At 45.7% G+C, this 11,393-nt stretch overlaps 1 protein-coding gene and 1 non-coding gene across 2 annotated transcripts; one reads left to right on the top strand and one right to left on the bottom strand.

The window, feature by feature from the left end:
* Nucleotides 1-82: 82 nt before the first annotated feature.
* Nucleotides 83-177, top strand: RhiXN_12390. The gene has a single exon. It is a non-coding gene; the product is annotated as a tRNA-Ala (tRNA).
* An 889-nt stretch (nt 178-1,066) lies between these two features.
* Nucleotides 1,067-10,911, bottom strand: RhiXN_05969 (GNAT family acetyltransferase; the record flags this gene model as incomplete). Its single annotated transcript, XM_043325785.1, has 39 exons — nt 1,067-1,334; nt 1,399-2,187; nt 2,251-2,356; nt 2,412-2,431; nt 2,492-2,552; nt 2,606-2,874; nt 2,927-3,322; nt 3,631-4,088; nt 4,146-4,485; nt 4,543-5,038; nt 5,096-5,162; nt 5,213-5,266; nt 5,330-5,445; nt 5,498-5,504; nt 5,540-5,616; nt 5,668-5,790; nt 6,562-6,704; nt 6,756-6,976; nt 7,041-7,175; nt 7,229-7,321; nt 7,378-7,398; nt 7,434-7,550; nt 7,607-7,632; nt 7,682-7,746; nt 7,803-7,845; nt 7,895-7,935; nt 7,983-7,999; nt 8,053-8,206; nt 8,264-8,366; nt 8,427-8,439; nt 8,501-8,580; nt 8,629-8,693; nt 8,753-9,069; nt 9,121-9,471; nt 9,531-9,550; nt 9,608-9,778; nt 10,162-10,345; nt 10,422-10,575; nt 10,622-10,911. The coding sequence occupies 39 exons, from the start codon at nt 10,909-10,911 to the stop codon at nt 1,067-1,069; spliced, it is 6,471 nt and encodes a 2,156-aa protein (XP_043181217.1).
* Between the last annotated feature and the right edge of the window lie 482 nt (nt 10,912-11,393).

Here is an 11,393-nt window from a genome sequence, read left to right as displayed (position 1 = left end):
ATGTTTATATATGGACGTGTATTAAAAAAGAAAAAAAAAACCATGTCACGAAAGTTGTGCATCAATAAGGATCACGTGTCAAGGGCATGTAGCGCAGTTGGTAGCGCGCTCGCTTAGCAATGGCATACTGCCTACATGGCGTGCGAGAGGTCCTGGATTCAAATTCCAGCTTGTCCACTCTTTTTATCATTTCCAGAGAAGTTGGAGGTCTGCCGGAACATTTTTGCAATCTCTCGTACATCACACTCGCTGATGATGTTTCATTGAATCGATTGAAGTATCCAGAGGTGTATTATGTGAGAAAGGTTATCAGTTCAAGGACCGAAATGATCAGCTCGCAAAGTCTGTCAAACTCTCTCTGACTGTATAACTACAAGATAGAGACGAGGGTTAATAGTGATAGGCGCGACCAGCGACAGAATTGCCTTTCTCCCTCAGTCTCTGTAACGAGACACTGTGGTGTGATAAGATCCTGAAAATCAGTACATCAGCAAAAGATTCCTTTTTTCAGTAGGATATGGCCTGACAATTACAATATTAGTATGCCTCCCTCAGCATGAATCAGACTATGGAAGAATTGATACCTAAAATCAGTATGTATTGATCTTGATTTTAGCTCAATTCTCACTTAAACACACGCACTGATTTTCAGCATTATAACCTTGTACAGTGTAGACTTATTCATAGCTGTATACGTATGAACCGAAATACATCTTCCACTTCAACGTTTGTCGTAATCAGCAGCCAATTTAAGTTCGAACTTGTTCAACCTCGGGAAGATATATGCTATATCTATTCTTAGATAGGCGGTTGTGGCAAGTCGGATGCAGAGACTGGTACTAAGTCGGGTGGTCTGAGTCATTTAGCTTGATTTTGGGCGTAAAATTACCCCCATTGCTCATCTGCGTTAATTATTCGTTTACCTTTCAACGATCTGAATTCTTCGAGACTTGGTGATCCTTTCAGAAGACGCATACATCATTAAAACTGAGCAGAGACGAAGACTCATATTTTCAAGACACCTGCATGTATCACTAATAAGAGAGGGGGCACGAAGCCGGACGCATTACATTGTAATATCAGAGGTATTGAGATCAGGTCTCGAGGGCTTGGGTGCTGTTGTAGAACGAGGCGGGGACATTATCGTCAGGATTCCAAGGGAATATTGCTCTTCGAGAGACTTCGGTATGGTGCTCTCTCCAAAAATGCCTAGTATTTCTATCCGCAATAAGTCCACCTTATTGACCTCCTCTCGAAGAGTATCAATCTTGTGTAGAGCAGGGGACCCTGGCGCAATGCGACGTAACAATACCTTTATCTTCTTTGCCAATTTACTGGGGTTTGGGGCAGAAAGCAATTAGTGTGGTGTCCGTAGACATAAATGCGGCATCTACTCACGCGCAAGCGTCCATTCTAATTCGAACCCTGTCAAGTTCCTCGTGCTGTACCTTCTGTAACCTCTTCTTGTTGGCCTCTTTCTCTTGTTGGTTGACACGTTCAAGGCCACGAAGGTAAACCAAAACGTGCGGCATGCACCCCAGTAATACGCGCTCATGGTACCGGAAGGCTTGGGCATAAAGTAGGGGACAGTCGATGGAATCCACATCCTTTTTGTATTCGTTGTATATTTTACGAATCTGCTCCTCGGTCGGCGTCATCCCCATTTTGTGACGGAGCCTGTGTCGAAGGTAATATATCCAAATAGTTTTGATAGCATTCCTCATCAGTATTCGTTGGCATAACATGTGACGCCTAAAGCAGAAAAGAATTTTCTTTCCGAATTCAATCTCTGATAGAGTGAAAGTACGCTCTGGTTCGGCTTGCGATACTGAGGGAAGGTCGCCGTCTGGTATGACCATCTCTAAGAGCTCGTTGGCTTCTACTGAATCGTTGGCTGTAGGCTGGGTTGGCTCGATCGTATCTTCGGCGTCTGTGGGTGCAATATTCTGAGCTTGAGGAATAAACGGTTTAGCTCCGGGATTAAGGGCAGAGATTTCAACTAATGAGAGGAGTTGTTCGAGCTCGGGGTTGAGGTTGCTATAGGTAATTGGCCTGACAGCTTTGATAGGAGGAGGTTTGTACCCGTCTCGACGAAGGGATAGAAAGACCAGTTCTTCGACACCTTGATTCAGTGGGGAATCCCGAACAGCATCCCACAAATCTCGCCAAGAACGGGCGCCGGAAAATCTGGTGGTATTTGACCAAATGAGTTTATAATGTAGAAGCGAAATCATCCTTAAACCGACCTACCTAGCACATAACTTAGTGTGGATTTGGCCCGGACCAGTCAACGACCCGGTAATTACTCGGCGTATTCCTTCCTTGGCATTCTGGGGAATAGATATGTTGTTGGCGACTGATTTTCTAATTGAGCAAAACGATGGGCTGTTTCCTAGTGAAAACCATCTTACCTAGAACAATAAGGCGACAACTGGGGGGCCAAGGCGCGCTTAGCGTGGGTAACTGGATGGATGTCTGCGATTTAACTTACATTCTCATAATCAAAGCAGATCGCACTAATAGATTTAGTGGGCCATTAAACCCATACAAAGCTGGGAAGCTAGTTAGTCAGGTTTGAGTAAAGATATGGACTTTGAAAGCATACGAGATGGGATGACTTCGTGACTGTGAAGTAGTTCCAAAGTTTTGTAAAGAGTGTTCAAATAATCATGTAGGGCGATTCCTTTTTGCAAAGGAAGCGGAGGGCGCCTTACGAGATCGAATGCCCAGGACCGCGGCAGCAGTAGCTGGTCAAATACTCCATCGTGGCCCTTTTGGAAAAACCTCCAATGTACGATAATCTCGCGTCCAATAAACTCTAGAATGTTCACCAGCAAATTTGCCTCTATTGCCAGAGATTTCCAAACAATGTGCCTATATGCGATTTGTCACAATCGATTGTTTTTGCATGAGGGAAACGACCCACCAGGTTGCGCGGATTACACGGCTAATGACATCTTGCGACTTTCGAGCGTAGAAGTTTATGAAGTCATGGACAATCGAATACTTGATAGGGATAGGGCCAGCGACTTCAACCATCAAGTCGTCCCGTGGGCGCACTAGTTTCCTGGTATGCAATTTGAAAATATAATCCTGTCGGTGAACCCGGAACGATATATCTAAATAGGCCAGAACGTCGGATAAAAATTTGTTTGGAGGTCCAGATCCAGGATCTAACTCGTGGAGTGCATCCTCGCACCAGGCGGATATTGCGTTGGTACTGTCAATAAACTCCGGTATCCGCCTAGAATCGACGCATGAAACATTTCCTAGTGGTGGAAAGTGGGGCATAAAGTTTTCGTACAACCTACGAGACCACATGCTATAGAAATAATCCGTCAGCAACAGCTTCATGTGTTGAAAACTTGAACTCGCCGCCTAAATTCCCGACGTTCATTTTCGTTCAGATTCGTATGAACTTGGTAGGCATGCACGATTAAAATCTGCATAACTAAGCCCCGGGTTCTTTGGTTATAAAGATATTGACGCTGCTCGCTAGGCAAACCACGACTGTTGACTTCCTGCCTTCCGCAATCCGTTCGATTACATCTCCCGAAAATGGCAAATTCCAGGCACGGGTAGAGATACCAGCCCGAGTTAGTAGCAATATGCATTTTGCGCACCTCTGACCGTGCAGTGTCATATATGACAGTCGAAGCGAGTTGACGTGCGTGCAACTCGGAGACGGCCAAAGATAGGACTCCGAGAGTGGATGGGGTCGCAGTCGCATCACCCAAGGATTTCTGGGCTCCCTCAAACATGGGGGAGGTAGAGTGTATCCAGTATTCTGGCAAATGAGATTTGCCTCCTCCAGATTCCGCAGATTCTATAGGGTCGATCCCTAAGAATTTCTGTGTTTCATGCAAGGTGACGTCGAGGGATCGAGCGAACCGAAGTAACTGTCCAATGTAATCTATAGCTGGCTTAGCCTTCTGTATAAACTCCGCGATCGTCGAGTTCCGGTGTGGTGTAAGCAGGCGTGAGCTATGGGAGAAACAAAGCAGAGTTAATGTAGAGCTACAGCTTGACTGAGCTAATTCAAAGAGAGCGTTGACATCATTTGCGTGCAAGGCTTGGAATGCCTTCAGCTGCAGGAAGCACACAGATCTGAGTTATTGATTTAGTATACTAAGTATTTTACTTACCTCATAAGCCTCTTGATTGTTCAATGCAGTGTTCGCAGATAACTGATCGATAAGCGGAAGAATGGCCGGGTTGGACCGTTTATCACCAGTAAGTCCAAAGGGTATCATCATCCATAGCCCCCGAAGAGCCTTTTCAACAGCCCTCCGCACAGATGCAGGATGTTCAGACTGCGACAGTAGACGGACACCTTCTGTAACATTGCGTTCTGCGAAGGCTACCTCTGCAGCTTGATCAAATCTTTTGTGATGTTCAAGAACATGCATAAGAGCTCCGGTAAATCCATAGTCTTCCATATATTCCAACTGATCTTCGACCTCTTCAAACAGTCCGCTCGCTTTCCTAAGTCTCGGGCATGAGTACGGAATATCTATGGAAGGAGAGTGTTGGGGTACTCACTCAAGTTTGTTAGTACGGAAATACTCCAGTCGAGCGACCCCAAAAATGTCATCCGCAACATTATTCTTGACACAGCTCCGATGCTTCTTAACTACACCAATAGCTTCATCAAAGCAACCCGCACGGCGGAAGTTCCTTGCGGCCATGTCAAAGTCATTAGCGGAATAAAATGCCTCAGCCGCAGCTTTCCAGTCTTCGGCTTGTAAATAGCACTCTGCAGCGCGCAAATAACACGACGTTTGTTGTTTTCCTTTGGATAAGAACGCGCACCCAAGGAAGTCTGATGCTGTATTTGCGAATGCGGCACGACGCGTAGTTCGATCAACAGATTTGGCTGCCTGCAATAGTCTGGCTTGCTTGCGAGACTCATAGGCGGCCGCGATATCCCGTTCTACCAATAAATTGGCCTTCTCGAAACAGAACATTGCCTGTGGATAAAGTCGTTTATTAAATAGTAGTCGGCCGCTCTTCGCCCAGTCAGCGTCGGTTGAGGACACTAGTAAATCAAAGGTGTTTGCCTCAGAGCTAACAGGATTCAAGAGTAGTCTCTTACCGCTAAGCTGAGGCATGGGATCATTTGGCCCACATTCCTTAATAAGACCTTGCTTTCGCCAAAAGAGCTACGGTGCACATGAATGAGTTATTCCAAGTTCAACAATAAGTTACCTACCTTCATTGGCTCTGCCTTTTCAGAACATCCCAAATCCAACAGTGATTGCGAGCCCTCGTGAGACCAACATATAAGTTTTTAGTTCTGTGCATAACTGCATGTCGTATCTCATCGAACCGGGGAACTGGGCCAATATTCGCTACGTGTAAACCTTGTAGAATAACTCGCCAAGTAGATTCGTTGGGGACCGAGTCCCAAAGAAGTTGTATGCAAGACGTCGTCAAATTCAAGACCTGGAGATAAATATTCATAATTTTTTATATGATGGAATAATATTTTGCATACCTTTACTCTCGTATAATGTTAAATTAGTCCAATTTCGCCGACTTGCTCGCGCAGGGCGTTTCGAGCTGCCTCATTCCTAACAAGAATAACTTGCGAGGCTCCAAAATCAATTAGTCTCCCTATTATACTATATCAGCAACCAGGTGCTTGGCTCAGTTTTGACGACTTACGCTTCTCCCTGAGAAATTGTTTCGAAACGAACGACCCCGCGCTCCCAACCAGAAAAGAAGACCGGTTTTGGGCATCGGTGATGCCAGTCTCTTTCTTGAGCTTGTCGATCGAATATGGGAGAGCTCGGAGATAAGTTGAGTAATTGAACTAGCGCAATCCACAATTCCACCGTGACTCCGGTAATTCACGGCAAGATGGAACAAGGCAGGGTGAATGCCTTTCGCTTCCCACAGCGTACTGCATCATCTTTTTCCTATAAGGCCATTTTAACTAACGTGATCCGCAGCGGATGTCCTAACTAACCTCCAAGCGCCACATGAATGCTTGAGGTCCTCGAATCGGAAGGAAACTACAGCTGAAATAGTTATTAAAACGTTGAGTGATACCAAGTTATATTTCGCTGAATATACACCCACCTGAGCCGTATCTCCTGCGACGAAGATTCCATGCGGGTGTTACTGAGGTTATGAAGCACTAGATAGCGCTGAATCAGAATTGGATCGAATTGCCAAATTACTCACACTTCATGTCGATCAATAGGTTATCTTGGGCCTGTAAGGCTTTTAGCTATCTTTCATTCAATACTCCCCAAAAGCGTACTCATCGATATACCTATATAATATAACGCATGAGTGGGTCATATCATAATTCAAACTACCAACTTACAAACAATCAAATTGAAACCGGGACTTCTGGCTTGTAGCAACAACGAGTGCGTGTGTCCTAATTCAAGAGATGGGTCAACGTGCAGAATAAGGCAACTAAGGATGCAAGTGACCTTCTGCGGAGTCATAGCCTCTAAGTGCCGCTTGCGTTTGCGGTAAGCTTCGTATAAATCGTATACGTGACCACGTTGGGAAGCAAACGATGATTCTTATGGTAGGTTGACGTACTCGTCTCGACTAGTGCGCCATATTTGGACGAAAGAGCAGCCTCAGAGCCGATAATGCCGAGAAATTCGCTATATACTAACGCAGGATCAAGCCCCTTCTTGAGTTGGTAATCAAAATGTGGCCAATAAGCGGCAACAAAAACCCTGTAGATCTATCAGCACAGATTGTAAATGGTACGTGCATCATAAACGTACTCGAAAGTCACTGCAGCTTGTTTCGCTTCCAGCATCCGTTCTGTAGTCTCAACCGTGGGTGAGGCCGGTTTATTGTCGTTGTCTTGTGCCGCCTCATCATCTTGGTCGAGGTCAATCTTGACGTCTGCGACTTCAGAAAGGGCAAAGCGCTTCTCGGCAGCGGCATGGGCCTTGTCCGGGTCAGGCGCTTGAACTGCAGGCCAAAATCTGCCTCCAATAGGCTACAAAGCTATAATACAGGTGAGTTCGACCGCCTGTAGAATCGAGCCATCTTGCAAAGCCTACCTGATCGAACGTCACAAACAAAGGGAAATGGCGATCTTCAAGCATTGAGTACTTGGCCGGAAGTCCAAACGCACTAACATCCTCGTCGTCGAGATCGGCCAAAACGTGCTCTTCGTCCTCGTCGGACTTGCTTGACTTGTTCGACGTGTCCGAAGGGCCACTCACAAGGCTCTGGTATATTCTTGCACCCTCTGAGCAAGGACACGAGATTGTGTAACAAACACTTGACGAGGTTTGGCCATTTCTCCCATCTGTTCGAATAGTTTTTCGATCCCTATCATCTACAATTTTCGGTGTCATTCAGCAAACTTGAAGAACGATCAGACTAGCGACATACCTTGAATACAATACGGACTTGCTTGACTTGTTCGACGTGTCCGAAGGGCCACTCACAAGGCTCTGGTAGTATTCTTGCACCCTCTGAGCAAGGACACGAGATTGTGTAACAAACACTTGACGAGGTTTGGCCATTTCTCCCATCTGTTCGAATAGTTTTTCGATCCCTATCATCTACAATTTTCGGTGTCATTCAGCAAACTTGAAGAACGATCAGACTAGCGACATACCTTGAATACAATACTTGTTGTTTTTCCTGTGCATAATCTTTAGTGTTTTAGTCATTCAGAAATAGGTTTTCATACCAGTTCCACTACGTCCCAAGACAAAGCAAGCTGAGTCGTGATAAATAATTTCCTTCTCCTTCGGGCTAGACGAAATGGCTCCGTCACGCGAATCCCATCAGAATACAAGATGATTACGCACGAAACTTGGAAAACGTGATTCGAGTCGGAATCGTTCAATATTGCTGTGAGATGGCGTCAGAACGGTGTCTAAAGCTGACTGAGATGACCTACCGTCGATGAGGGACCGTGACATTGGTATAAATTTCTCAAGGCTAGAATAAAGAGTTAGATGACGCGTGTCCAGCTTGAAATCACCTACGCAATTAGGGAGTGTAGCTATAACCGATGATTTGTTAAGATTTTTATTGAAATATACATATGTCACTCACGTTCAAGAGATCCTTGTCTGACATCTCGCTCTCTACTGATGCAGTGGGTGGTGGCGGCGAAGAGTCTCCGGGAACCTCTGTGTCTTCGTAAGGGAAATACGCAGGCAGGGTGACATTCTGGCCTGGCGCGCGCGGGGTTTCACGATGAAGACACCTAAAGAACCCATATTTTAGCGTCGCGCAAATGACCGCCGACCAAGGATTTGCTTACCTTCGACGATATTTTGCCGCGACGACCAATATGGTAGTGTGAGACCAGTGCCCATAGTCTGTTATCGAGTTGGGCATGCGTGTAGACACCGTAAATCTAATAACTAAGGGAGATGGGTGTATCAGTTGATGGCGTAGCTGATAATCATCAGGGTTTAACTGACTTTGTTTGTCGATCTACAGGGTGTTGATCAACTTGATGACTAGGTTGTTACAAATACCCAATTGAAGAACACACCTTTGCGTCTACATCCGTGTCGAGGTCGATTTGGTATACAATGCGTATGTCGCGTGAAACCTTGGCCTCGTAGATCGGGACTAGAGAGATGCATTAGTTTTAAAAATAAACAAAGGGTCTTGTCATACCCTCAGTGTCTAATCCAACCAGCCTCTTCTGGTTGCTTTCGGAGAAAAATCCTTGGGAGAGTTCGCTGGATGAAATTAAGGAGTAAATCAAGTTTAAACTCTAAGCGTTAGCAACGAGACCTACGTAATCTTTTTCTCGACCATCCCAAAGACATGGCTATCTCCCTTGCGCATCTGTCGAAGATCATTCACTGCTCGGCCCGAGATTATCGACCATGCTCCAAGCGCGGATCCTTCGTCAAAATACTTTGCGGCGGCTAGTGGTCGAATATGAGGGAAAACACCTGGGTTTGTTACGGGAAGAGGGTCGGACCCCTCGGTACTTTCATCGGCAACAATAGCCACCATTGACTGTTCATTGATCTGTTGAAAGGGATTGCCGAAGAATAATGTTTCCGAGTAAGCCCCCAGTTCTGCGCTTTCAAAGGCACCAAGCAGCACCTATTGAGAGAGTTCATAAGCAGACGATAGGAGCAACGATGATTTACAAACCTCAAGTAGCACCTGAAGCCGCTGCATAACTTGTACCTCGATCTTCTGCAACTCCTCTATTGTGGTCGGATGTTCGAGACCAACAGCCGTAAAGAGCCGGGGATCAACTGCAGACGTGTTTTGACGCACCCGCATAGCATTACTGGCCTTGCGCCTTTTCTGACTCTTCTTGGTCGGGAACGCTTCTTCATGTTCGATAGCTACGGCGAATTGGATCTGACCCAAGGCAGAAAGCAGGGTCAGATATGGAATGACTTGTCGGCATGCTTCATCAACGGCACGATCTACCAGACTCAGGTTCGGAGGAAGTCGATTGATGTAAGGAATCGTTGGAAGAGCGAGTAGCTGAGGCTATTGAGCCACATAGTGCGTGTGGATGGGAAGGCCGCCCCACACACAGAAGTGCGTACAGCACCACGAACTTCCTCGTCTACAGAAAATCAAATCACACTGAGTAAGAATTATTAAAAAATGGCACTACACAAACCAGACATGAGGAACTCGAGTAGATCCGGTTCAATATCCGCAAGAGCTTGAATCACATCCACCACCTTTCCAGTTGTCCAAAGCTTCTTTTGTGCAAATATAATCCACTCTTCAGGATTAGAAGGCCTTGGATCACCGACGAAATCAACCTCGTAATTGGGTGGTCTACGAGCTATGGGGGACGTGGGGAATCACTAGGGAGGTGTTTGCGAGAGATTTCGGGAGATTTAGAATGCAAGCCGGATTTCAGCCGACTTGGACGTGTCATTATAGTAATTAGCTATAATTCTTATATTGCTGGGCGTCAGTTGGCCTCTTGGAGCGTGCGTCACGGTGGGGTGGTAGGTCGCAAGCGCGAGAGTGGCTACTCGGCGTTTTTGAAGTTGCCACTCTCGATTCAGGGTCCGATGCATACCAGAAAAGGCAATCATTGCTATTTAAGCCAACTTGTATGGTCCATCGAAAGTATGGTCTATGAGGGGGTGGGTATATCTCTACGAAGAATAATGCTTTCCTTGACATGACCACCCTTGCTTTCAGGGAACCGAATCGCACCATACACTCGACTAACGATGTCGAATCCGTTCTTCTGAAACACCTTTTGACTTCCAACATTCTCGATGAATGCTGCCGCATAAAATCTACGTGCGTTCATGTGGGGAATCGCCCACACATCGGTCACTGTCTTAATCACTACGGACATGATAACCTCGTCCTTGGTGTGTTGGTCGAAGATAATCTAATAAAGTCATAAAATTTAGCGAAAGGCAACAGATTAAGCCCCAATTATAACTCTTACTTCCAAATGTCCAGACAATACGTGGGTCTCCCGGCGGAAGGCTCATATCTGTATTCACAGCATCCGCTCTGGACTCTTTATCGTCTATCTCGCAGAATTCACATTCGCGAACGAGTCCAATATCCCCCAAGAATGTCTCGGTTCCGTCAGGTGCGACCTCCCTGATGTGTCTGAACGGAAAAATCAAGAAACTTGACATCTTCAGCAATGTTCGACATGTGTGCCATAGCATTCTCATAGTCTCTGACTCGATCCCGCAAGCGTGCATCGCAATGCTCTCGAAGATAGGGATAGGGAGCACTGGCAAGGTTCATAAAAATTTCTCGATTGTTCATTATGGGCAAAATATCATCCGCATCGTCTAGTCGTGGAGGCGTCAAGTGAATGTTGGAATGGGGCGCGGGTAGAGCAATAAAGGGCTCATTGGTTTTGGAGTTATGCTGAACGGCTCCTGCATAGCGTGGGTTGTAGGGATAATTCCCAAGTAAATTAATCGACTCAGACATCTTTGTTAAAAGCCGTGAAAGTCTGAATGCAGTGGAATGGATAGACTTGAGTTCATAAGCGCTCGGCTGCCGTGGATGGTCAGGTGTGACTCGAGTTTAAAGTGACGCTGTATAGCTTCAACGTTGACGCTATGCTTAGGTTTTTCGATCACGAATAATGATATTGTAGTGTATTCATGGATTTAAATAAGCTCATGGTTGGTTATCTCATTTCGAACATGAATTTCTCGGGCAAAAAGTACTATGTATAGTACACTTATATTATATTCACAATATACATTAATATCTCACATAACTCGAGTTTAGTTTTGATAATAAAGAACATGTAAGGAAATGAACGCGACTGCTTCTCTCTGGTTTGCCCCAAGGACAACTAGAGTTACGATCGTGGCTATGGTATCCATATTGCACTGCGACAAAGCTCAGCCCCTACGATGCAATGAGTTGAGACTCGGAAAGCCTTTGATGAGGGCACGTAATTA

The sequence above is a fragment of the Rhizoctonia solani genome, chromosome 6, assembly GCF_016906535.1.
Source record: "Rhizoctonia solani chromosome 6, complete sequence".
NCBI classification, from domain to species: Eukaryota; Fungi; Basidiomycota; class Agaricomycetes; order Cantharellales; family Ceratobasidiaceae; genus Rhizoctonia; species Rhizoctonia solani.
Note: the sequence above shows the minus strand (reverse complement) of the source record. Positions and strands in the feature narration are given on the sequence as shown.